Source organism: Heptranchias perlo, chromosome 29 (genome assembly GCF_035084215.1).
Source record: "Heptranchias perlo isolate sHepPer1 chromosome 29, sHepPer1.hap1, whole genome shotgun sequence".
In the NCBI taxonomy this organism is placed as follows: domain Eukaryota; kingdom Metazoa; phylum Chordata; class Chondrichthyes; order Hexanchiformes; family Hexanchidae; genus Heptranchias; species Heptranchias perlo.
In genome coordinates, this window is record NC_090353.1 from 38,768,861 (window position 1) to 38,796,799 (window position 27,939).

At 45.4% G+C, this 27,939-nt stretch overlaps 1 protein-coding gene across 1 annotated transcript; it reads left to right on the forward strand.

Moving 5' to 3' along the window:
• The first annotated feature begins 1,095 nt into the window (after nt 1-1,095).
• ifi30a (IFI30 lysosomal thiol reductase a) lies at nt 1,096-27,628 on the forward strand. Its single transcript, XM_067968620.1, has 7 exons — nt 1,096-1,305; nt 3,504-3,683; nt 8,995-9,069; nt 11,373-11,468; nt 20,938-21,090; nt 24,743-24,811; nt 27,015-27,628. Exons 1-7 carry the CDS (start codon nt 1,180-1,182, stop codon nt 27,078-27,080), a joined length of 765 nt encoding a protein of 254 aa, XP_067824721.1. The 5' UTR covers nt 1,096-1,179; the 3' UTR covers nt 27,081-27,628.
• Nucleotides 27,629-27,939: the final 311 nt, after the last annotated feature.

The window sequence follows — 27,939 nt, forward strand, 5'->3', positions numbered from 1 at the left end:
GACGACCCTCTGGGAGAAGAAATTCCTCCTCATTTCCATCTTAAACGGGCGACCCCTTATTCTGAGACTATGCCCCCTAGTTTTAGATTCCCCCATGAGGGGTAACATCCTCTCAGCATCTACCCTATTGAGTCCCCTCAGAATCTTGTATGTTTCAATAAGATCTCCTCTCATTCTTCTAAACTCCAATGAGTATAGACCCAACCTGTTCAATCTTTCCTCATAAGTCAACCCTTCCATACCCGGAATCAACCTAGTGAACCTTCTCTGAACTGCCTCCAATGCAAGTATGTCCTTCCTTAAATAAGGGCACCAGAACTGTATGCAGTACTCCAGGTGTGGTCTCACCAGCACCCTGTACAGTTGTAGCATGACTTCCCTGCTTTTATACTCCATCCCCCTAGAAATAAAAGCCAATATTCCTTATGTGGCACAAGGGGTTCAGGGGCATGGGGAAAACAGGGGAAAATCAGGGACACAGGGTTCAGGGGCATGGGGAATTAGAGGCACAAGGGGTTCAAGGGCATGGGGAAATCAGGGAAATGGGTTTCAGGGGCATGGGGAATTAGAGGTTCAGGGGCATGGGGAAACAGGAAAATGGGGAACACAGTTCAGGGGCATGGGGAATTAGAGGCACAGGTGTTCAGGGCATGGGGAATTAGAGGCATGTGGGGTTCAGGGGCATGGGGACACCAGGGAATCAGGGGCACAGGGGGTTCAGGGGCATCGGGGAATCGGGTTATGGGGCACAGCAGGAATCAGTGCTTTGCATAAATGTGCGGGATGGAGGGAGTGGTGAGTGAAATTCCACTCACACTGTCTAACTGAACACATTTGATTCAAAGGGTTAACTTTTTGACTTGGTCAATAAATCAGAATTATTTATTAAAATAAAAACTGGACTAAAAGAAAATAGAAACTGTTTTGTAGTCACGATGTTCCGACCATTGTGGGCTGGATGGATCATCGGCTTTTTTCCTGCCCGTATGTTCTTGAATTTATATTTTGTGGAAGTTCAGAATGAGTCAGATGAGGTCCTTTGAGCAGCTGTGAGTTCAACACCCGAGGGATTAGCCGCTCCCTGACTCAGTTTAGTCATGTGGGAGGTACAGGAAGTCACCTCTATATAAATCTTGGTGCTGGGGATTCCCGAGCTTGTTCTGAATTGATTGAAGGAGGATGAGTGTCTGGGCTGTGCTGGTGTGTTTGCTGCTCTGGACAGTAAGGGAGGGAGAGGGGAGCCCAGCCTGTCATTACTCCCCTTCTCAGTGGTGCAGCTCGTATCAAATCGCAGTCGCCTGTCAGGTACGCTTCTAAGTTACAAAAACTAATCAACTTCTTAAACTATAATGTCCGATTAAAGCTGCATTTAAATTAAAATTTAATCTGAATAGTTTAAGTTGACGTGTTTTGTCTTTTTTTTTAAAACCGTTTTCTCCGATCGAGGTAATTCTCACATTGAGCAGTTTCAGGGTTGGTGAAAGTACAAAAGAAACGCACAAAGTGGCTTCAATTTTCACCAAGAGCCATTAGGCAGTTGTGGGAGTTCAATGGGGTTACAGCACTGCTCGCACTTTGGTCAAAATCAGCTTTCTGAACAGAAAAACAGGGCAATACTTAGACCTGCAAATTTATAACCTGTTAGTCCCATTCCCCCCGAAAAGTACGGAGTGCGTGGTTCAGAAAGTCACCCCCAACCTCCTCCCCTGACAATCCAGGTCTTCGCATTCACCACATTCGCTTTTATCCGCACACTGCGATTTCCTCAATGACCAAATAAATTAATCAAGTGCAATCAGTCCTTCACGGATTGGCTGATTAGCTCAATGTCATTTACTGTTCAGTAATTTCATCCTACGTCTTGGGCTCTTAAAATTTTTCCCAGAACCAATGGAAGACCAATTTCTGAAGCTCTCTGCTCAATTGTACACTCAAAGCTTGTGATTGGTTATTAAGGTAATTATGAAGCAAATTGGAATCCATTTTTCCTCCTCTCAAAGGTGCTGACCAGTGCTGGGGTACGGGTTCCACTGGTGGTGACCGCCCTCTGTTACGATGCTGGGGTACGGGTTCCACTGGTGGTGACCGCCCTCCGTTACGATGCTGGGGTACGGGTTCCACTGGTGGTGACCGCCCTCTGTTACGATGCTGGGGTACGGGTTCCACTGGTAGTGACCGCCCTCTGTTACGATGCTGGGGTACGGGTTCCACTGGTGGTGACCGCCCTCCGTTACGATGCTGGGGTACGGGTTCCACTGGTAGTGACCGCCCTCTGTTACGATGCTGGGGTACGGGTTCCACTGGTAGTGACCGCCCTCTGTTACGATGCTGGGGTACGGGTTCCACTGGTGGTGACCTCCCTCTGTTACGATGCTGGGGTACGGGTTCCACTGGTAGTGACCGCCCTCTGTTACGATGCTGGGGTACGGGTTCCACTGGTGGTGACCGCCCTCTGTTACGATGCTGGGGTACGGGTTCCACTGGTGGTGACCGCCCTCCGTTACGATTCTAAGGTGCGGGTTCCACTGGTGCCAGCTGTTAGGCACAGTAAATTGTGCAGATTGGAGCAGGAAGTTACAAAGGGACGTAGATAGATTAAATGAGTGGGCAAAACTGTGGCAGATGCAATTCAACGTGGGGAACTATGAGGTGATCCACTTTGGATCCAAGAAAGACAAATCAGAATAGTTTCTAAATGGTGAGAAACTAGGAACTGTGGAGGAGCAAAGGGGTTTGGGAGTCTAAGTGTACAAATCATTTAAAAGCTGGTATACAGGTACAAAAAATAATCAAAGGCTAATGGAATGTTGGCCTTTATCTCAAGGGGGCTGGAATACTAAGGGGAGGAAGTTGTGCTTCAGTTGTACAGAGCCTTGGTCAGACCCCAGCTGGAGATACTGCATTCAGTTCTGGGCACCGCACCTCATGAAGGATATATTGGCCTTGGGGGTACAGCTTAGATTCACAAGAATTATACTGGGAGTAAAGGGTTAAATTTTGAGGACATGTTGCATAAACTAGGCTTGTATTCCTTCGAGGATAGAAGATTGAGTGGTGATCAGATCGAGGTGTTTAGAATGACCATATGATTAGATAGGGTAGATAGAGAGGAACTATTTCCTCTGGTGGGGGAGTCCAGAACAAGGGAGTACAATCTTAAAATTAGAGCCAGGCCGTTCAGGGGTGATGTCAGGAAGAACTTCTTCACACAAAGGGGAGTGGAAATCTGGAACTCTCTTCCCCCAAAAGGCTGTGGATGCTAGTGAACATTTGGAGCTTTCAAGACTTAGGTTGATAGATTTTTGTTAGGTCAGGTTATCAAGGGATATATAGCAAAGGTGGGTAAATGCAGCTGAGGTACAGATCAGCCATGATCTAATTGAATGGCGGAACAGGCTCGAGGGGCTTAATGGCCTCCTTCTGCTCCTGTGATTAAAATGTGATATTAAACAACTGAAATCTGCTGCTTTTCTCTCTCTCTCTCTCTCTCTTCCCCCTCGTAGGTGGAACATCAGTGCTCAGAGTTCAAGCTGAAGAAGGACGTTGATAACGTTGAGATCAGCTTGTACTACGAGAGTCTCTGTGGAGCGTGCCGTGGCTTTCTTGTGTTTCAGTTGTTTCCCACCTGGTTGATGCTGAGTAACATAATGAATGTCACACTGGTCCCATATGGAAATGCTGAGGTAAGATACATCATTACTTATGGTGGCAGCAGTCAAAGGTGGAGCAGGTAGGCCAAGACGAGTTTAGGGAGGGGCGTGAAGGCAGTTGGCAGAAACCAGGCTGGGCAGGCTGGGTGAGGAAGGGGGAAAGAAGAGGAAATGAGGACATGCAAAGAGGGGGTAGAGACCAAGACCAGGAGGCCCATGTGACTGTTCCAATAACTTGCAACTTCAGTTTCTGCAGAATCTGAATTCAGTCAAAAAAAAGAATGAGGAAGACTTGAGTTCAGCAGAAATTGTGGTTAAACTTTCCCCAGAAATTGAGGTTGGATTTATATCTTTGTAAATTAGTGAACTCTGTGCCTGGTTTAATGTAGCACATGTACTGCTCGGTGGCATCTCCCAAAGTGAAGCTCTTTTTAATCAAAAAAAAAATTATCGAACCAATGAGGTTCACAGCACAGAAGGAGGCCATTCAGCCCATCGGGTCTGCGCCAGCTCTTAGAGCAATTCCAAACTAATCCCACTATCCCACTCTTTCCCCATTGCGGAGTCTCTTCCACTGATTCAAATATTATTTCATTTTACCTTAATGGTCTTTGCCTCAACCATTCCGTGATAAAGCATTTCCCTCCAACCTCTCACCTTACTCTCTTAGGAACAGTTTTAAATTGACGACCACTCATTACTGACTCCTCTATTCACACTTCATAATTTTAGAAAACTCTAAAGCCTTCTTTACTTTTCCTGCCGTAGTGGAAACTGGCCCAATACCTCAAGTGCCTCAATTGTTGGTCAGCCATTGCTCCTTCCCCCAGACAGACTGAACCATTAAATTGTCAGCTCACAATGTCCCTGTTTCAAACAGCCTTTAGAATCATAGTATGGTACAGCACAGAAGGAGGCAATTTGGCCCATCCTACCTGTGCCTGCTCTTTGAACGAGCTGTCCAATTAGTACCACTCCCCCACTCTTTCCCCACAGCCCTGCAAATTTTTCCACTTCAAGTATTTATCCAATTACCTTTTGCAAGTTATTATTGAATCTGCTTCTACCGCCCTTTCAGGCAGCGCATTCCAGATCATAACAACTCTCTGTATTTAAAAAAAAATGTTTCCTCACGTTGCCTCTCTTTCTTTTGTCAATTACCTTAAATCTGTGTCCTCCGGTCTCCCGTCGCCGGGACTGTCTGAAGCTCTGGATCGAACCCTGCACCTTCTGACTCGGAGCTGGGACAGCTGCCACTGTGCTAGGTCCTCGCTCCTTCTCTCCTGTTTGCACTTTGGACTATTTCCCACCACTGCTGCCATATTGGTTCAGTGCACAGGACAAGCTACATTATTCTGTATTTTTGTATTAAAACAATACATGGGCCTTGATCTGACCATAATTATAAAATCATCTTTTGGGCGTTTAGTATTGCATAGAATTACATCTTGATTGACAATTCCTCTGGTTGGAGATTGGTGCTGTTGAGGATTTCCAGTTGCCCTCATGTGCTTGGACCACATTCCCATTGCTGTTGCAATGGATGTTGAGGCCTGTTTTATTGCTGGGGTGTAGCTTCATCTGATCCAGGAGAGATCATAGATCAGGAGTGGGAAACTTGTTTGACTTTTTTCCCCTCTTCTCTCAGGGCATTCTATGTCAGAAACGTAAGGTCAAGGGAGAAAGATAGAAGCAGCTTGTAAAATGCAGTCTTAGATTCTCAATCTGAAATTATAGAGAGAAGTGAGAGGCATTCTACATGATTTCTATGTTGTGTTGCAGATTTTGGGAATGTTGAGTCACCCAGAGCCAAGTGACCTATGGAAATGTTGTATCCACCATTGCGTCAACTGCACAGCTTTACTTGTTTAACCCACATTTACCACTTCTGCTTTCTTTCTGAATTTCTGTTCTGGGAATTTAATGTTGTTCTATTTTCACATTCAAATGTTAGAACCTCTTGTAGCCTTTTCTTGACTGGCCTGTCACTTGATCTTTTTCTTAATGGTGAGAGACTAGAAACTGTAGAGGAGCAAAGGGATTTGGGTGTCCAGTTACACAAATCACTAAAAGCTATTGGACAGGTACAAAAAGTAATCAAAACAGCTAATGGAACGTTGGCCTTTACCTCAAGGGGTCTGCAATACAAAAGGGAGGAAGTTAAGCTTCAGTTGTACAGAGTCTTAGTCAAACCCCATCTGGAGACAGCGTTCATTTCTTGGCACTGCACCTCAGGAAGGATATATTGGTCTTGGAGGGGGTACAGTGCAGATTCACCAGATTGATACTGGAGTTTAGAGGGTTAAATTATGAGGATAGGTTGCATAGACTTGGTTTGTATTCCTTTGAGTTTAGAAGGTGATATAATCGAGGTATTTAAAATGATTTTAAGGGATTTGATAGGGTAGAATGATTATAGCACAGAAAGAGGCCCGCATGCAGCAAGACCTGGACAACATCCAGGCTTAGGCTCATAAATGACAAGTAACATTCGCGCCAGACAAGTGCCAGGCAATGACCATCTCCAACCTCCCCTTGACATTCAACAGCATTACCATCGCCGAATCCCCCACCATCAACATCCTGGGGGTCACCATTGACCAGAAACTTAACTGGACCAGCCATATAAATACTGTGGCTACAAGAGCTGGGTATTCTGCGGTGAGTGACTCACCTCCTGACTCCCCGAAGCCTTTCCACCATCTACAAGGCACAAGTCAGGAGTGTGATGGAATACTCTCCACTTGCCTGGATGAGTGCAGCTCCAACAACACTTAAGAAGCTCAAAACCATCCAGGACAAAGCAGCCCGCTTGATTGGCACCCCATCCATCACACTAAACATTCACTCCCTTTTACCACCGGTGCACAGTGGCTGCAGTGTGTACCATCCACAGGATGCACTGCAGCAACTCTCCAAGGCTTCTTCGACAGCACCTCCCAAACCCGCGACCTCTACCACCTAGAAGGACAAGAGCAGTAGGCACATGGGAACAACACCACCTGCATGTTCCCCTTCAAGTCACACACCATCCCGACTTGGAAATATATCGCCGTTCCTTCATCGTTGTTGGGTCAAAATCCTGGAACTCCCTTCCTAACAGCACTGTGGGAGAACCTTCACCACACGGACTGCAGCGGTTCAAGAAGGCGGCTCACCACCACCTTCTCGAGGACAATTAGGGATGGGCAATAAATGCCGGCCTCGCCAGCGACACCCACATCCCATGAATGAGTAAAAAATATTCGGCCCATCGAGCCTGTGCTGGCTCTTTATAAGAGTAATCCCATTCCCCATAGCCCTGCAAATTTTTTCCCTTCCAAGTATTTATCCAATTCTTTTTTGAAAGCCGTGATTGAATCTTCTTCCACCACCCTTTTAGGCAATGCATTTCAGATCACAACTACTCCCTGCGTAAAAAAGCTTTTCCTCATGTCGCCTTTGGTTAGATACAGAGAAGCTATTTCCTCTGGTGGTGGGAATCCAAAACAAAGGGGCATAATCTTAAAATTAAAGCTAAGCCATTTCAGAGTGAAATCAGGAAACACTTTTTCACACAAAGGGTAGTGGAAATCTTGAACTTGCTCCCCCCCGAAAGGCTGTGGATGCTGGGGGTCAGTTGAACTTTTCAATACTGAGATTGATAGATTTTTGTTGGGTAAGGGTATCAAGGGATATGGAGTTGAGGTACAGATCAGACATGATCTGATTGAATGGAGGAGCTGAATGGCCTTCTCCTGTTCCTATGGCCCCGATATTTGCGGGGATGGGGGAAGTGCGTGGGGGGCGTGGGGGAGGGTATGAGGGAAGCTGAAGGTTTGCTTGAGAGGTCGGGGGAAGCACCTCTGCTCCTCCTGGCCCACGTGGAGTGATGGAAAAGGCACATACCTTGTGGATCAGCCTCCCTTTCACTGCTGGGATTCCCGGCTGGCAACTGTTAAATGTAAATCAGGCTCCCAATGCCCGCCTTTCCACGACAGGACACTCACACATCTCACAATGCGTCACTGTAAAACCGTCAACAGGAGCATACACAGCCGGTTGGGGGCGCGTTCCCCATTTTATAGGGTTTAATGCCCTCCCGACCTCCTTCCGCCTGTTGTGGGGGGGTTAATAACAAGGTCAATGTTTCTATGTTACTTTAAAGAATGAGAACTGATATTTGAGGGATTTTGCTCCATTACTCAGCATGATGGTAATTAGCTGAATTAAGGTCAGTCCCTGTCATTCTGTTCTGTTGCTGCTGTTGATTAAACATTCCTGCTGCTGGTTCCCTGGAGTCTGCACCTTTTTTTTTATTCATTCATGGGATGTGGGCATCGCTGGCGAGGCCATCATTTATTGCCCATCCCTAGTTGCCCTTGAGAAGGTGGTAATGAGCCGCCTTCTTGAACTGCTGCAGTCCGTGTGGTGAGGGTTCTCCCACAGTGCTGTTAACTAGGGAGTTCCAGGATTTTGACCCAGCGACGATGAAGGAACGGCGATATATTTCCAAGTCGGGATGGTGTGTGACTTGGAGGGGAACGTGCAGGTGGTGTTATTCCCATGTGCCTGCTGCTCTTGTCCTAGGTGATAGAGGTCACTAGTTTGGGAGGTGCTGTCGAAGAAGCCTTGGCGAGTTGCTGCAGTGCATCCTGTGGATGGTGCACACTGCAGCCACTGTGCGCCGGTGGTGAAGGAAGTGAATGTTTAGGGTGGTGGATGGGGTGCCAATCAAGCAGGCTGCTTTGTCCTGGACCTCATGTTAACCCTAACCCTTCTCTCCTTACACATACTGATGTTCCCGCTGTATATTTACAGCAGTTTCTATTTTCATTTCACAGCAGAAATTCATATTTCCCCAGTTATATCTTTGACACCTTTTTTTAAAAAAAACAATTAAAACTAGAAGGGGAAACTTCCATTAGTGGTGAGACTCCCTCTTCACTGCATCTAATCTGTGGCAAAATCCTTTTGCTACCAGTGGTTCAAGGAGAAGGCCCAACATTGTCGTCTTAGGGCAACTAGGGATGGGCAATAAATGCCAGTGCCCCCTGCCACTGCAGCATTTTACCCATGCTCTGCAGAGCTTCCTCTGCACTTGGGGAGAGAGTTGGCCTCCTGTGCTCTACTGCATGCTTTGCCTCCTATGAGGAACCTGGGTTGACAAAATGAGCAGGTATGGCTAAGATGCTGCTGAAATTTTTGCCATAACCTTTATTCAGTGACAGAGCCTTACAGCGACTCTGAAGTGAGTCCATACCATACTGGAGGGGTCTTGGTTGCCATGTTTACCTTTACTGGAGGGGTCTTGGTTGCCATGTTTCCTGTTAATCCGCTAACATTTCGGTCCCATCTCTTGTAGGAGAGAAATGAAAGTGGCAAGTGGATTTTCAGCTGTCAGCACGGAGAGCTAGAGTGTACCGGAAACATGATTGAGGTGGGTACAAGATCTGAGCAAATAATGAGGGTCACATGATCGTTGCTCAAAATCCTCACATCTAATATCCTTGAGAATATTCTATTTAAAGTCGCTCTCCTTAAAATTCCTGTTCACCCTCCCAGGTTTCCCACATGATTAAATTGGATGTGACTCTGCAGAACAGTATTTAACTTCAGTATTTATAGCTCCAGACCTGAGCCTGTCACTTCTATTCCCCTTTTCACTTCTTTTCTGTTTACCCCTCCAAGCACCCTCTGCCCCCTCTCTCCTGTCGTCAGGCCTTCTTTCATTTTTCCCCTCTCGGGTACTCTGCCCTCCCCACCACCGCACCCCCACCCCCCAACCCTTCATCACTACTCCTCGACCTTCTTACTCTCCTGCCGCCGTCCCAGGCTAGTCTCCCTCTTAAATAAGCCTGTATCTTCCCTCTGTGCCTCTCTTGGCATTCTCCGAAGGGCTGCCTCTTTACGAGTAGCAACCCTAACTGCCCCATCCTACACTCTCCAACTTTCCCACCCAGCGTGCCCACTGGGGGCTAATCCTGCCGATCTCACTCACTCTTCCCAGCGCTGACCTTGTGGACTCTGCCAGCAGATCAGCTATCACTGTCCCTCTCTGCATCTCCCTCCAGAATGCTCGTTCACTTGTGCACAAGGCCCTTGCCATCCATGAGCTTATTGTGGATGATTGCATAGATGTCATGGCCTTCACGGAAACCTGGCTGATGGCTGATGACACCTTCCCCATTAATGAACCCTCCCCGCCCGGCTATATTTTCCACCGTTTGCCCCGCCCAGCCTGCCGCGGTGATGGTGTGGCCCTCATCACCAAATCACACCTTGGTCTGTTCCCCTACTCCTCTGGCACCTTCTCCTTTGAGTATCTCGCCTTGTTCCACCCCTTTCACCTCTCCTTTAAAATCCTCGTTCTTTACCGCCCTCCCAAGTACCACGCCAAGTTTCTCACCGAGGTATCTTCACTGCTTTCCTCCCTCAGCCTCTGCACCAAGCGACTTCTCATCCTCAGTGATTTCAACCTCCATTGCAACTCATCATGCTCTCTCTCCTCATGCTCTCTCTCCTCATGCTCTCTCTCCTCATGCTCTCTCTCCTCATGCTCTCTCTCCTCCCTTAATCTCTCCCTCCATATAAACTCCCCTACCCGTATTCAGGGCCGCCCCCTCGACCTTGCCATCTCATGTGGCCTCTCAATTTTATTGTTAGGAGGAGGGTGGTGGAGGCCAAACTTTGCAGGAGGCCACTCTGTCACTTTGGACAATGAGTGAGGGTCCGACCTGTAAAATGGACCTTTGCAGCTGCCACAGGCTGATGGCTGCAGCATGTCCATTTCAACTGGGAGTGTTTCCCCCAGTACGGGAAACAGTCCCAGTTGACTTGAAAATCCCACCCCTCCTAAAATATCAGGTCTGCAAACGACCTGAAGTACATACTTAATCACTTTAAGTGTCACCCCACTGGCTTTAATTGCCAGCGGGAGTCCTGCATGCGGGGCCTGCGCACGCATGTCAGCGCGTCACTGGGGAACCCAGAAGTGGGTGGGTTGGAGCCGGGCTCCGGACCCGCCCCGGGAATCCCCGATTTTCGGACCCCCCCCACCCCACCACGAACACACCCACTCGGGGTGTGAAAATCGAGCCGTTGAACTTTAAAACTGATATGCTGAGTTGCGAATATTTTGTACCTCAATGGCCCCTCCCCTCTTCTCTTCTCCCCTCCCCTCCCCTCACACCCCCCCCCCCCAAATGTAAGTCGCCAGCTCTGGGACAGAGATGAAAAGCTTTCTCTGATACTTATTCCTTGGGTAGTCATTTTATTTCAGGATGTGGAGATGCCGGTGATGGACTGGGGTTGACAATTGTAAACGATTTTACAACACCAAGTTATAGTCCAACAAATTTATTTTAAATTCACAAGCTTTCGGAGGCTTCCTCCTTCCTCCTCCGAAAGCTTGTGAATTTAAAATAAAATTGCTGGACTATAACTTGGTGTTGTAAAATCGTTTACAATTTTATTTCAGCACACTGGGGAAAATGTGACTCTCAAAATCCCTACCACCTGCCCCCTGCTCTCTCCCTCCAACACCTTACGTTCCTGATACAGGATCTGGTCAGTGTGACCCTCTGTTTCCCGAGCCCCAGTACAGTCTAACTTTGCAGGTCAGCCAATATCACAAAGTCACCATGTGGGGAATCCTGAGCACGAGTCCTGGAGTCACTGGTAGTCTTGTGATATTTGAATTTTTGCTGTAAATGCTCTCCTTATTGATGTTTTGATTTTCAGGCCTGTCTGATGCATACCCTTCAGGACCCCTCCCGATATTTCCCAATTATTTTCTGCATGGAATCGGCAGACAACGTGGTTGCAGCAGCTGAGCTGGTAAGTAACCGAACTCTGCCAGCGTGTCTAGACACGGACAGACCCTTCTACCTGCGCGGCTAGACGCGGTCAACTCACCATTCAGTCAGTGAGTGGCTGCACAGCTAACGGGCTAATGAGAAACTCCACAGGTCACATGGTGTGTTCCTGCAACACCTGTTCACAGGCCTTTGACACATAATCGGGGGATTGCTGTCCCTGCCCTGGGAGTGTTTGATGGACAGTGTAGAGGGAGCTTTACTCTGTATCTAACCCGTGCTGTATATGCCCTGGGAGTGTTTGATGGACAGTATAGAGGGAGCTTTACTCTGTATCTAACCCATGTTAAATAGTTAGTTGTGCAGAAACACAGCTGTGTGGCTCACTTGATCTTAATTTTCATCTATTCATAGAATAGAATCATAGAAAGGTTACAGCACGGAAGGAGGCCATTTGGCCCATTGAGTCCGTGCCGGCTCTAGGCAAGAGTAATCCAGCTAGTCACCCTCCCCCGCCCTATCCCCGTAGCCCTGCAAATGTTTTCCTTTGAAGTACTTATCCAGTTCCCATTTGAAAGCCACAATTGAATCTGCCTCCACCACCCCCTCGGGCAGTGCATTCCAGATCTTAACCACTTGCTGTATAAAAAAGTTTTTCCTAATGTCACCTTTGGTTCTTTTGCCAATCACCTTAAATCTATGTCCTCTGGTTCTTGACCCTTCCGCCAATGGGAACAGTTTCTCTCTATCTACTCTGTCTAGACCCTTCATAATTTTAAATACCTCTATCAAATCTCCTCGCAACCGTCTCTGTTCCAAGGAGAACAACCCCAGCTTCTCCAGTCTATCCACGTAACTAAAGCCCCTCATCCCTGGAATCATTCTAGTAAATCTCTTCTCAACCCTCTCTAAGGCCTTCATATCTTTCCTAAAGTGCGGTGCCCAGAACTGGACACAATACTCCAGTTGTGGCTGAACCAGAGTTTTATAAAGGTTCATCATGACTTCCATGCTTTTGTACTCTTTGCCTCTATTTATAAAGCCCAGGATCCCATATGCTTTTCCAACCGCTTTCTCAACCTGCCCTGCCACCTTGAAAGATTTGTGCACATATACCCCCAGATCCCTCTGTTCCTCTACCCCTTTTAGAATGGTACCCTCTAGTTTATATTGCCTCTCCTCATTTTTCCTACCGAAATGCATCACCTCGCATTTTTCCACGCTAAACTTCATCTGCCACCTGTCCGCCCATAGAAACATAGAAAACAGGAGCAGGAGTAGACCATTTGGCCCTTCGAGCCTGCTCCGCCATTCAATATGATCGTGGCTGATCCTCTATCTCAATACCATATTCCCACTCTCTCCCCATACCTCTCGATGCCTTTTGTGTCCAGAAATCTATCTAGCTCCTTCTTAAATATATTCAGTCACTTGGCCTCCACAGCCTTCTGTGGTAGGAAATTCCACAGGTTCACCACCTTCTGAGTGAAGAAATTTCTTCTCATCTCAGTCCTAACTGTCCTACCCTGTATCCTGAGACTGTGACCCCTCGTTCTGGACCCCCCCCCCAGCCAGGGGAAACATCCTCCCTGCATCCAGTCTGTCTCTAGCCCTGTCAGAATTTTATCTGTTTCAATGAGATCCCCTCTCGTTCTTCTAAACTTGAGTGAATACAGGCCGAGTCGACCCAATCTCTCCCCATATGACAGTCCTGCCATCCCAGGAATCAGTCTGATGAACCTTCGCTGCACTCCCTCTATGGCAAGTATATCATTTGAGGTAAGAAGACCAAAACTGCACACAATACTCCAGGTGTGGTCTCACCAAGGCCCTGTATAACTGCAGTAAGACATCCTTGCTCCTGTACTCTAATCCTCTTGCAACGAAGGCCAACATACCATTCGCCTTCCTAACTGCTTGCTGCACCTGCATGTTTGCTTTCAGTGACTGTTGTACAAGGACACCCAGGTCCCTTTGTACATCAACATTTCCCAATCTATCACCATTTAAATAATACTCTGCCTTTCTGTTTTTCCTTCTGAAGTGGATAACTTCACATTTATCCACATTATACTGCATCTGCCATGTATTTGCCCACTCACTCAACTTGTCTAAATCACCTTGAAGCCTCTTTGCATCCTCCTCACAACTCATGATCCCATCTAGTTTTGTGTTGTCAGCAAACTCGGAAATATCACATTTTGTTCCCTCATCCAAATCATTGATATATATTGTGAATAGCTGGGGCCCAAGCACTGATCCCTGCGGTACCCCACTAGTCACTGCCTGCCACCCGGAAAAAGACCCATTTATTCCTACTCTCTGTTTCCTGTCTGTTAACCAATTTTCAATCCATGGCAGTATATTACCAATAATCCCATGTGCTTTAATTTTTCACACTAACCTCTTATGTGGGACTTTATCAAAGGCCTTTTGAAAATCCAAATAAACCACATCCACTGGTTCTCCCTTATCTATTCTACCAGTTACATCCTCAAAAAAAAAAACTCCAGTAGGTTTGTCAAACATGATTTCCCTTTCATAAATCCATGTTGACTTTGTCTAATCCCGTTGATATTTTCTAAGTGTCCTGTTATCACATCCTTTATAATAGACTCTAGCATTTTCCCTACTACTGATGTTAGGCTAACCGGTCTGTAATTCCCTGCTTTCTCTCTCCCTCCTTTTTTAAATAGTGGGGTTACATTTGCCACCCTCCAATCTGCAGGAACTGTTCCATAATCTATAGAAGTTTAGAAGATGGTAACTAATGCATCCACTGTTTCCATGGCTACCTCTTTTAGTACTCTGGGATGTAGATTATCAGGTCCTGGGGATTTATCGGCTTTCAGTCCCATTAATTTCTCCAGCACTTTTTTTACTAATACTAATTTCTTTTAATTCCTCCATCTCACTAGTCCCTTGGTTCCCTAGCATTTCTGGGAAGTTATTTGTGTCCTCTTCCATGAAGACAGAACCAAAGTATTTGTTTAATTGCTCTGCCATTTCCTTGTTCCCCATTATAAATTCTCCTGTTTCTGACTGTAAGGGACCTACATTTGTCTTCACTAATCTTTTTCTTTTTACATACTTGTAGAAGCTTTCACAGTCCACTTTTATATTCCTTGCAAGTTTACTCTCATACTCTATTTTTCCCCTCTTAATCAATCTCTTGGTCATTTTTTGCTGAATTTTGAACTGCTCCCAATCCTCAGGCTTGCTACTTTTTCTGGCCACTTTAGACTCCTCTTTGGATCTAATACTATCCGCAATTTCTTTTGTTAGCCATGGTTGGGCCGCTTTTTCTTTTGTGTTTTTGCACCAGAAAGGAATGTATAATTGTTGCAATTCATGCATTCATTCCTTAAATGTTAGCCATTGCCTATCCACAGTCATGCTTTTTAATGAAGCTTCCAATCTATCATAGCCAACTCATTCCTCATACCTTCATAGTTTCCTTTGTTTAGATTTAGGACCCTAGTTTCGGATTGGACTACTTCACTTTCCATCTTAATGAAGAATTCTATCATGTTATGGTCACTCTTCCCTAAAGGATCCCACACAACAAGATTATTAATTAACCCCTTCTCATTGCACAATACCCAATCTAGGATAGCCTGTTCCCTGGTTGGCTCCTCAACGTACTGGTCTAAAAAACCGTCTCGTACACACTCCAGGAATTCATCCTCCACAGTATTATTGCTAATTTGGTTTGGCCAGTCTATATATAGATTAAAGTCACCCATGATTACTGTAGTACCCTGTTACATGCATCTCTAATTTCCTGTTTGATCCCATCCCCTAAATTACCACTACTGTTTGGAGGCCGACAGACAACTCTCACCAGTGTTTTCTGCCCCTTGGTTCTTCTTAACTTCACCCAGACTGATTAGAACATAAGAACATAAGAAATAGGAGCAGGAGTAGGCCAATCGGCCCCTCGAGCCTGCTCCGCCATTCAATAAGATCACGGCTGATCTGATCCTAACCTCAAATCTAAATTCATGTCCAATTTCCTGCCCGCTCCCCGTAACCCCGAATTCCCTTTACTTCTCGGAAACTGTCTATTTCTGTTTTAAATTTATTTAATGATGTAGCTTCCACAGCTTCCTGTGGCAGCAAATTCCACAGACCCACTACCCTCTGAGTGAAGAAGTTTCTCCTCATCTCAGTTTTGAAAGAGCAGCCCCTTATTCTAAGATTATGCCCCCTAGTTCTAGTTTCACCCATCCTTGGGAACATCCTTACAGCATCCACCCGATCAAGCCCCTTCACAATCTTATATGTTTCAATAAGATCGCCTCTCATTCTTCTGAACTCCAATGAGTAGAGTCCCAATCTACTCAACCTCTCCTCATATGTCCACCCGCTCATCCCCAGGATTAACCGAGTGAACCTTCTTTGTACTGCCTCGAGAGCAAGTATGTCTTTTCTTAAGTATGGACACCAAAACTGTATGCAGTATTCCAGGTGCGGTCTCACCAATACCTTATATAACTGCAGCAATACCTCCCTGTTTTTATATTCTATCCCCCTAGCAATAAAAGCCAACATTCCGTTGGCCTTCTTGATCACCTGCTGCACCTGCATACTAACTTTTTGATTTTCTTGCACTAGGACCCCCAGATCCCTTTGTACTGCAGTACTTTCCAGTTTCTCACCATTAAGATAATAACTTGCTCTCTGATTTTTCCTGCCAAAGTGCATAACCTCACATTTTCCAATATTGTATTGCATCTGCCAAATCTCCGCCCACTCACCCAGCCTGTCTATATCCCCTTGTAGGTTTTTTATGTCCTCCTCACTCTCCACTTTCACTCCCATCTTTGTATCATCTGCAAACTTTGATATGTTACACTCGGTCCCCTCCTCCAAATCGTTAATATAGATTGTAAAGAGTTGGGGACCCAGCACCGACCCCTGCGGAACACCACTGGCTACTAGTTGCCAGTCCGAGAATGAACCATTTATCCCAACTCTCTGCTTCCTGTTAGATAACCAATCCTCCACCCATGCCAGAATATTACCCCCAATCCAGTGATTCTTTATCTTGAGCAATAATCTTTTATGTGGCACCTTGTCGAATGCCTTCTGGAAGTCTAAATACACTACGTCCACTGGTTTCCCTTTATCCACTCTGTACGTTATGTCCTCAAAGAACTCAAGCAAATTTGTCAGACATGACTTCCCCTTCGTAAAGCCATGCTGACTTTGTCCTATTAAATTATGTTTATCCAAGTGTTCCACTACTGTCTCCTTAATAATAGACTCCAAAATTTTACCCACCACAGATGTTAGGCTAACTGGTCTATAATTTCCAGCCTTCTGCCTACTACCCTTTTTAAATAAGGGTGTTACATTAGCAGTTTTCCAATCTGCCGGGACCTTTGCCGAGTCCAGAGAATTTTGGAAAATTATTACCAAAGCATCCACGATCCCTACTGCCACTTCCCTCAAGACCCTCGGATGTAAGCCATCAGGTCCAGGGGACTTATCCACCTTGAGTCCCATTATTTTACTGAGTACCAATTCCTTAGTGATTTTAATCATATTTAGCTCCTCCCACCCCCAGAGCCCCCTGTTTGTCCAGTGTTGGGATATTCTTAGTGTCTTCTACCGTAAAGACTGAAACGAAATATTTGTTCAGCATTTTTGCCATCTCCATGTTTCCCACCATTAATTTCCCGGTCTCATCCTCTAAGGGACCTACGTTTGCCTTAGCCACCCTTTTTCTTTTTATATAACTAAAGAAACTCTTGCTATCTGTTTTTATATTTTTTGCTAATTTATTTTCATAATCTATCTCCCTTTCTTAATGAATCCTTTAGTTACTTTTTGCTGTCTTTTGAAGACTTCCCAATCTTCTATCCTCCCACTAAGTTTGGCTACCTTAATGTCCTTGTTTTTAGTCGGATACTATCCTTAATTTCTTTACTTAGCCACGGATGGCTGTCATTTCTTTTACACCCTTTTTTCCTCAGTGGAATATATATTTTTTGAAAGTTGTAAAATAACTCCTTAAATGAACACCACTGCTCATGTACCGTCTTACCCTTTAATCTATTTTCCCAGTCCACTTTAATCAATTCCGCTCTCATACCATCATAGTCTCCTTTATTCAAGCTCAGTACGCTTGTTTGAGAACCAACCTTCTCACCCTCTAATTGGATATGGAATGTAACCATGTTATGGTCACTCATTCCAAGGGGATCCTTAACTAGGACATTATTAATTGATCCTGGCTCATTACACAGGACCAGGTCCAAGGTTCCTTGCCCCCTTGTAGGATCAGTTACATACTGCTCAAGAAATCCATCCCTAATACACTCAATAAACTCTTCCTCAAGGCTGCCCTGCCCAATTTGATTTGTCCAGTTAATATGATAGTTAAAATCCCCCATAATTATAGCTGTTCCCTTATTACATGCCCTGACTATTTCCTGATTAATACTTCTTCCAGCAGAGTTGCAACTATTGGGAGGCCTATATACTACGCCCACGAGTGTTTTTTTTCCCCTTATTCCTTATCTCTACCCAAACTGTTTCATTATCCTGATCCTTTGTCCCAATATCATTTCTCTGTATTACAGTGATTCCTTCCTTTATTAACATAGCCACCCCACCTCCCCTTCCTTCCTGCCTGTCCTTCCTGATTTGTTAAATACCCTGGCATATTTAATTCCCAGTCGTTGTCACCCTGCAGCCATGTTTCTATAATGGCCACAAGATCATACCCATATGTAGTTATTTGTGCCGTTAACTCGTCCATTTTGTTACGAATGCTACGTGCATTCAGATAAAGAACTTTCAAATATGTTTTGTGACACTTAGTTCCTGCTTTTTCCTTTTTTAACACTTTACCTTTTACTCCATACCTTCTGTCCCTTCCTGACACGCTTTCCACTGTTTCCCTGCTCAGGTTCCCAACCCCCTGCCACAGCTTTGATGCTGGGTTAATCGCCTTACGCTTTCTAGTTTTTATTTTATCTGTCGTGCCTAAAGTACACTTTCTTTCCGCTGCTCTATGCTTTTCCCTCTCACTTGTTCTTGAACAACTGTTTGTCCTATTTGTATTGTAGATTTCCCCTGGGTCTTCCCCTCTTTTGCTGCTCTCAATTTTATTCTCTTCTGACTCCCCGCTCAGGTTCCCATCCCCCTGCCACTCTAGTTTAAACCTTCCCCAACAGCACTCGCAAACACCCCCGCGAGGACATTGGTCCCGGTCCTGCTCGGACATCTTGATTTTCTGAGCCAATATGCTTTCTCACTACTGCTCTGATTTCATCCTTTACTAAGAACACCACCCCACCTCCTTTTCCTTTTTGCCTGTCCTTCCTAAATATCGAATACCCTTGGATATTCAGCTCCCAGCCTTGGTCACCCTGCAGCCATGTCTCTGTAATTGCAATTATATCATATCCGTTTACATCTATTTGCGCTGTTAATTCGTCTACCTTATTACAAATGCTTTGTGCATTCAGATACAGTGCCTTTAGATTTGTCTTTTTAACATTTTTTTGTACTGTGGCCCTATTTGTCTTCTTACCATTTTTTCTTACCTGGACCCTGTTTATTAGTTCACTCTTTTGTTTGTGTGCCCTGTCCCTTCCTGACACAATCTGGTTATCCTTACCCCATTCACTTGTCTGCACTGCTTCTGTGCCTTTTCTCTTTAGCATTCTAGATTTCTCTCCACCGGGACCCTCCCCTCCCCCCCCCCCCCCCCCCCCCACCTCCTTATTTAGTTTAAAGTCCTGTCTACCTCCCTAGTCATTCGATTCGCTGGAACTCTGATCCCCGCATGGTGCTGGTGCAGTCCCTCCCAGTGGACCAGCTCCCTCTTTCCCCGGTACTGGTGCCAGTGCCCCACAAATCGAAACCCATTTCTCCCACACCAACCATCGAGCCACGCATTCACCTCTCTGATCTTATTTACCCTGTGACAATTTGCTTGTGACTCTGGTAATAATCCAGAGATTATCACCTTTGTGGTTCTGCTTTTTAATTTAGTCCCTAGCTGTTCAAACTCTCTCAGCAGAACCTTTTTCTTAGTCCTACTTATGTCATTGGTACCTACGTGGACCACGACAACTGGATCCTCCCCCTCCCACTCCAAGTTCTTCTCCAGCCCAGAGGAGATGTCCTTAACCCTGGCACCGGGTAGGCAACACAGCCTTCGGGACTCATGCTCTTGGCTGCAGAGAGCAGTGTCTATCCCTCTAACTATACTGTCGCCTACTACAACCACCTTCATTTTTACTCCCCCCCCCCCACTTGAACGGCTTCTTGTACCACAGTGCCGTGGTCAGTTTGCTCGTCCTCCCCGCAGTCCCCGCACTTGTCCACAAGGGTTGCGAAGAATCTCAAATCTGTTGGACAAGCGCAGGGACTGAGGCTCCTGCAATACCACTTCCTGGATCCCCGTACCTGCCTCTCTCACAGTCACACCCTCCTGTCCCTGACCACGTGCCTATATGCTCTTGAAGTCTATCACTATCCTTCTCACTGTTCACTACCCTTCCAAGTTTTGTGTCATCTGCAAATTTTGAAATTATGCCCTGTACTCCCAAATCCAAGTCATTAATACATATCATGAAAAGAAGTGGTCCCAGCACCGACCCCTGGGGAACACCACTGCACACCTCCCTCCAGTCCGAAAAACAACCGTTTACCACTACTCTGTTTCCTGTCATTTAGCCAATTCTGTATCCATGTTGCTGTTGCCCCCTTTATTCCATGGATCGCAATCTTAATGGCAAGCCTACCACGAGGAACTTTATCAAACACTTTCTGAAAATCTATATACACCACACCAACTGCATTGCCCTCATCTATCCTCTCTGTTACCTCATCAAAAAACTCTCAGGTTAGTTAAACACGATTTGCCTTTAAAATCTGTGCTGGCTTCCCCTAATCAATCCACCCTTGTCCAAGTGACTGTTAATTCTGTCCCGGATTATCAAGGATATGGGGATCGGGTAGGAAAGTGGAGTTGAGGTAGAAGATCAGCCATGATCTTATTGAATGGCAGAGCAGGCTCGAGGGGCCGTACGTCCTACTCCTGCTCCTATTTCTTATGTTTTTATATGACTGCTCTCCACTTCCTCCTCCGTTCTCCATCAAAGATTTCTGGTCACTGTGCTTCCCCTTTCACTCAGAACATCTGTGCATTGAACTTCTAGATAGTCACTGCTCCTTCCTGATTCAACGCCGCGTTAACCAGTCCTTCCGTGCCAGTGTTAGTCGGGTTCTTGAATTGGTTAATAGAGGGTGAACAGCAGAAAATGGTGTGAGAACTGACCTTCTGCCCATGCCTCAGATTGATGTCTGAGATCGGAGTCTTGCTCAAAAACCCACAGATCCCTCCCTGAAATAACAGTTTGTGCAGGAGGAAACTTTGAACCTTTTGCAAGGGAATGAAGCTGCCATTCTTTTAGTTTAGAGCTTAGTTTCAAAGATCAAATTAAAGCTCTACTGTTTGGTCTCTGCAGTGTCTCCAGGTTTACGAGCCCAATGTTTCCTGGACTACCATTGAAAACTGCATAAAAGGCGATCTGGGAAACAAACTGATGCACCAGAATGCAGAACTAACCAGAGCACTAAACCCACCGCACCAATATGTTCCCTGGATCCTAGTCAATGGGGTAAGATGGAAAGATGCACTCTGCTCAAGAAAGCAACGTATCTAATGCATATACAGTAACTAGATATTTTCAGATACCTCAAACATAGCTCATTCCTGAATTCTACCATCGATGCTCCCCGAATTTCTTGTGTATTCAGGACAGCTTTCTGCAACGACATGTCCTAGAACCAATAAGGGGGCACGCCATATTAGATTTAATAATGAATAATGAGCCAGATTTAGTTAACAGCCTAACGGTGCATGAACATTTATCTAACAGTGATCATAATATGATCCAGTTCAACGTTGTGTTTGAAAGGGAGAAACCCGTATCAGCTGCTAAGATTCTAAATTTATGTAAGGCCGTCTTCAATGGGACGAGACAGAGACTGTCCACAGTAAACTGGGCAAATGTGTTAATGGGTAAAATGACAGAAGATCAATGGGAGGTGTTCAAAAAGGAATTTAACATGATAGAGCATCAGTTTATGCCCCTTACGGGCAAGAACTCTATTTGCCAAAAAAACAGCCATGGATGACAAGAGGTGAGGGACAACATAAAACTAAAAGAAAAAGCATACAAAAATGCAAAAAATAGCACAAATCCTGATGACTGGGAGAGATACAAAGAACAGCAAAGGGTGACAAAACAGATAGTAAGAGTTATGAAAAGAAACTTGCAAGGGATATCAAAATAAACACAAAAAATGTTTACAATTATATTAGGAAAAAGAGGGTGGTCAAGAGCAATGTGGGCCCCTTAAAAACTGATAATGGTGATATTGTAAATGAAAATAAGGAAATGGCGGACATGTTAAATAATTATTTTCCATCAGTATTTACAGTAGAGGAAAAGGATAACGTGCCAGACACCCCAAGGAAACTAATTTTGAATCAGGGTTGGGGACTCACCATAATTAATGTAAGCAAATTAATAGTAATGAAGAAAATAATGGCACTAAAAAGAGTGACAAACCCCCAGAACCAGATGGCTTCCATCCCAGGGTTTTAAAGGAAGTAGGTGAGCACATTGCAGAAACCTTAACTATAATCTTCCGAAGTTCTCTCGGTTCAGGAACCATTCCTTTAGATTGGAAAATTGCACGTCACTCTGCTATTTAAGACCAGTTAGCCTAACATCTGTTGTCAGGAAATTACTAAGTCTATAATTAAAGATAGAGTGACTGAACACCTTGAAAATTTTCTGCTGATCAGAGAGAGCCAGCATGGATTTGCAAAAGGTAGGTCATGCCTGACGAACCTGATTGACTTTTTTGAAGAGGTGACTAAAGTAGTGGACAGGGGAATGTCTATGGATGTTGTTTATATGGACTTCCAGAAGGCATTCGATAAAGTCCCTCATAAGAGTCTGTTAGCTAAAGTTGAAGCTCATGGAATTGAGGGCAAATTATTGACCTGGTTAGGAAATTGGCTGAGCAGCAAGAGACAGAGAGTAGGGATAATGGGCAGGTACTCAAATTGGCAGGATATGACTAGTGTAGTCCCACAGCGATCTGCGATGGGACCGCAACTATTCACTGTATTTATTAACAACTTGTATGACTGGATAGAGAGCCACATATCCAAGTTTGCTGATGACACAAAGATAGGCAGCATTGTAAGTAGTGTAGATGGAAGCAGAAAATTACAGAGAGATATTAATAGATTAAGTGAATGGGCAAAACTGTGGCAAATGGATTTCAATGTGGGCAAGTGTGAGGACATCCACTTTGGACCTAAAAAGAATAGATCAGAGTACTTTCTAAAAGGTGAAAAGCTCGAAACATTGGAGGTTCAAAGAGAATTAGGGGTCCATGTACATAGATCATTAAAACGTCATGGACAGGTACAGAAAATAATCAAAAAGACTAATGGAATGCTGATCTTTATATCTAGAGGACTAGAATACAAGGGGTAGAAGTTATGCTACAGCTATACAAAGCCCTGGTTAGACCACGCCTGGAGTACAGTGTTCAGTTCTGGGCACCACACCTTAGGAAGGAGATATTGGCCTTGGAGGGAGTGCGGTGTAGATTTGCTAGAATGATACCTGGACTCCAAGGGTTAAATTACGAGGAGAGATTACACAAACTAGGGTTGTAGTCCATGGAATTTAGAAGATTAAGGGGTGATTTGATCGAATTTTTCAAGATGTTAAGGGGAACTGATAGGGTAGATAGAGAGAAACTATTTCTGCGGTTGGGGAGTCTAGGACTAGGGGACATGGCCTAAAAATTAGAGCCAGGAGTGAAGTTAGGAAACACTTCTACCTGGAAAGGAGGTAGAAGTTTGGAACTCTCTTCTGCAAATGGCAGTTGATGCTAGCTCAATTGTTAATTTTAAATCCGAGATGGATAGTACCTTTGGTTAACAAAAATCTAAGGGGTATGGCGTTAAGTCATAGATCAGCTATGATCTCATTGAATGGTAGAACAGGCTCGAGGGGCTCAATGGCCTACTCCTGTTCCTATGTTCCTGTATCTGCGGTGCCCATGCTCCCACCGTTTGCGGTCCCACTGTGTACACTCCCTACACTCCCACCATGTACAGTCACTCCTCCAGCCTCAGATTTGTCTTTTCCTCCATGATTGTGTAAATATGAAATTTTATCCATGAGGGCTTTTTGAGAAGTCTAAAGAATTATAAAAATAATTCTAAGCCAAAACCCGTCAGATTCTACATAAGAGCTGACGACATCCAGCTCTACCTCACCACCATCTCTCTCGACCCCTCCACTGTCTCTCATTTGTCACACTGCTTGTCCGACAGGCAGTACTGGATGAGAAAAAAATTCCTCCAACTAAATATTGGGAAGACTGAAGCCATTGTCTTCGGTCCCCAGCACAAACTCCATTCCCTAGCCACCAACTCCATCCCTCTCCTTGGCCACTGTCTGAATCTGAACCAGAGCATGCGCAACCTTGGCAACCTATTTAACACTGAGATGAACTTCTGGCCACATAAGACCGCCTACCTCCACCTCCGTAACATCGCCTGTCTCCTCCCCTGCCTTGGCTCATCTGCTGCTGAAACCCTCATCCGTGCCTTTGTTACCTCTAGACTGGACTATTCCAATGCTGTCCTGGCTGACCTCCCATCTTCCACCCTCCATAAACTTGAGCTCATCCAAAATTCTGCTGCCCATATCCTAACTTGCACCAAGTCCCGTTCTCCCATCACCCCTATGTTCGCTGACCTACATTGGTTCCAGGTCCAGGAATGCCTCAATTTTAAAATTCTCATCCTTGTTTTCAAATCCCTTCATGGCCTCACCCCTCCCTATCTCTGTAACCTCCTCCAACCCTACAACCCTCCGAGATCTCTGCGCTCCTCCAATTCTTGCCTCTTGCGCATCCCCAATTTTAGTTGCTCCACCATTGGCGGCCGTGCCTTCAGCTGCCTGGGCCATAAGCTCTGGAATTCCCTCCCTAAACCTCTCTACCTCTCTACCTTTCTCTCCTTTTAAGACGCTCCTTAAAACCTACCTCTTCCAGCAAGCTTTTGGTCACCTGTCCTAATATCTCCTTATGTGTCTCTGTGTTAAATTTTGTCTGATAATCGCTCCTGTGAAGCACCCTGGGACATTTTACTATGTTGAAGGTGCTAAATAAATGCAAGTTGCTGTTGTTGTTGATTCTGCTGTGATGTTCAAATCTTGGTTTCTTTTACAGAAACACACTGAGGAGTTGGAGGTTGAGGCTGTGAATTCGCTCTTTAGCCTCGTCTGTAGCACCTACAAGGTGAGTGAGAAAACGGCCTTTTGCAGTTTCATCATTTATAGAATCATAGAAAGGTTACAGCACAGAAGGAGGCCATTTGGCCCGTCGAGTCCTCGCCAGCTCTATGCAAGAGCAATCCAGCTAGTCCCACTCCCCCGCCCTTTCCGCGTAGCCCTGCAAATTTTTTTCCTTCAAGTACTTATCCAACTCCCTTTTGAAAGCCACGACTGAATCCACCTCCACCACCCTTTCAGGCAGTGCATTCCAGATCATAACCACTTGCTGCGTAAAAAAGTTTTTCCTCATGTCGCCTTTGGTTCTTTTGCCAATTATCTTAAATCTGTTTCTCTGGTTCTCGATCCCTCTGCCAATGGAAACAGTTTCTCTCTATCTACTCTGTCTCGACCCCTCATGATTTTGAACACCTCTATCAAATTTTCTCTCAACCTTCTCTGCTCTAAGGAGAACAACTCCAGCTTCTCCAGTCTATCCACGTAACTGAAGTCCTTCATCCCTGGAACCATTCTAGTAAATCTTTTCTGCACCCTCTCTAAGGCCTTCATATCCTTCCTAAAGTGCGGTGCCCAGAATTGGACACAATACTCCAGTTGTGGCCGAACCAGTGTTCTATAAAGGTTCATTGTGAAGAGCTGAGATGTGCTGTCCTCAATGATATCCATGCCTCCAACTGCTTTTAAATCTCAATGGAGCAAACATTGAGGGTCTCACCCAAGAAATTGGCTGGTTTTCTACAGATTTCTGCTCATATTAGCTGCCAGTGACTGTTTTCCACCAGTTTCAAAGCAGTTTGAACACTATAAATGAAAGCAGGGAATGCATCCCTGCCTAAGGGGACCATCCCCATGTTGAGTACAGACTGGAGTCGTGCCGGAGGTTGGGTGCAGCAGTGGGTGGGTTGTCCAATTCTGTAGGCAATCGGGAGGGCTACCTGCCCATAATATTGTAATGCCACCTGGACCTCCCTCTCCAAACCTGCCCCCATTAAAATTGGGGCTTAAGTCCAGACATTCTAATATCATGGTGGTAATAACTTTTCTCATGCTTTCTTTTTCTAATACTTGTAATCGTCGCTGGGTCAAAATCCTGGAACTCCTGACCTAACAGCATTGTGGGAGCACTCTCACCACATGGACTGCAGCGGTTCAAGAAGAAGGTCCGCCACCACCTTCTCAAGGCCATCTAAGGGTGGGCAATAAACGCCATCCTTGCCAACGACACCCACATCCCCAGAATGAATTTTTTAAAAACCCTTTCTTCAGCTATCCTCAGCTTTTGTGTGAATTTCAATCATCCCTTTTATGCCTTTAAAAATGTTCTGCCGGGCTTTTTCATTTTTCTTATAATTGCCTCATTAAACCTCTGGGTCAGGGGCTACTAGAGCTCAGCCCTGAACACCGGGAGAGAAATCTTAAATCAGAACACCAGGATCTGTTAGTAGCATCAACTTGAGGTATCTGGGAATTAATGGGAACAGGGAATTAAACTGTATATGTGGCACACAGACAAACATTTGGACTGGGGTTGCGAACTCTGGTTGGAGGCATTCCTGGAGGTTTGATCACGTGACCAACACATTGCATTTACCGTATAAAGGTCAGTCCCTTTAGCGGGGTATTTTTGCTGGTGGTTTTGCGGCAGCACCAAAATGTGTTGCGAGAAGTTCAGGAGATCGCCCATGAGCAGGGGATGTGGGGAAACTGAGGGCCGGGGAAGAGTGGAAAGCGGGGACGGGGGAAAAGGGAAACCAAGGAAACTGAGGGCGATTCTTAAAGGGACCGCTGCGTTTATGTTCTTCCTGACCCCACATAATCTACCCTTCCCCTGCCAATCGTTCCATGCCCCCTGGGATTGCCCCCATGCTAAAGACGTTGCTTTGTCGAGGAGCCGCTGGATTTCCAGCCCACAATGGGTGAGCTGCCTGCCTATGCTGATCGATCAGTACACTGATTCACAACTCCCACCTAATCGCAATTGGACATTTACCCCAATATTACTGTAACAGTTTTGATTCTCATGAATTCATCCTTGAATAAATTGCCATTTGGGAACGTTGCTGCACCATACATCAAACCAGTGACTAGTGGCTATGCTTCCTCTCACTGCGATCCACAGGTGTGGTGGCAGGACAAGTGTGTGAAAAGTTGATTTCAGTGCTGCAGCAGTGTTACAATCTATTAATAGAACTTTGTTTTGTGTCTCCCAGGGTAAGAAACCAGTGGCCTGTTCAAAAGCTGAAGGAAGGAGAAAGTTCTCTAAATGTATGGCCTAGTGCTTGGTCTGCAGCGACTACTATAAACCCCAAGTGCCTCCATGTCGTCTGGCTCAAACAAGTTTACATTTTAATCACTGGAGGGAAAGGAGGGACCGCCTTAGCCTGACGTGTTTGAGAGGGTGGGTTAGGGAACATAGATTGTAACGAGATGCGCTTTCTAAAAAACATTGCTGGAGTCACTCCCTGAGACTGGTGATCTGCAGACCATCAGAGATCCAAAGCTGAATTCTCTTCCTCCTTTACAGTTTACGTATGGAACATTATGTCAGTGAAATCTGTCTGCACTGCCACAGGATTCCGATGTTAGTTTGGAAATTAAAGCGCAAAGATTTTTAATTCTTGCAGTCTTTGTTTTCCAATCAACCAAGACCCATTCCTAGACCAGCAACGTTCTGAGGGCCACGATTCAAACCGTCCCTTTAACAACCACAGACTGGGTTTTGTCCCTGTTACTTTAATTGAAAATACAATGGAATTTTTTTTAATGGAACCAATGCTGTTTCTGCTGAAGTCAAATAAAATACACATTTAAAAATGGATCAAAATCTAACTGTATTTGGAATATTCCCCTTCAATGACCGAGTAAAGACCACCCTGAGCCAGACCGCACTGAGCGACTGAACTAAGCCAGGCTGCACTGAGCCAGACCACGTGGAACCAGGCTAGACTGTGCCAGACCATACTGAACCAGACCAAATGGAACCAGGTAGCACTGAGCCAGGCCAAAATGAGCTAGACTGAGCCACACCAAACTGAGCCAGGCTGCACTGCGCCAGACCAAACTAGCCAGTCCTGAAACAGATTAGTTGGACTGGTTCACAATGCAAGAACATTTGAGAAATTCAAGCTAGTTAAG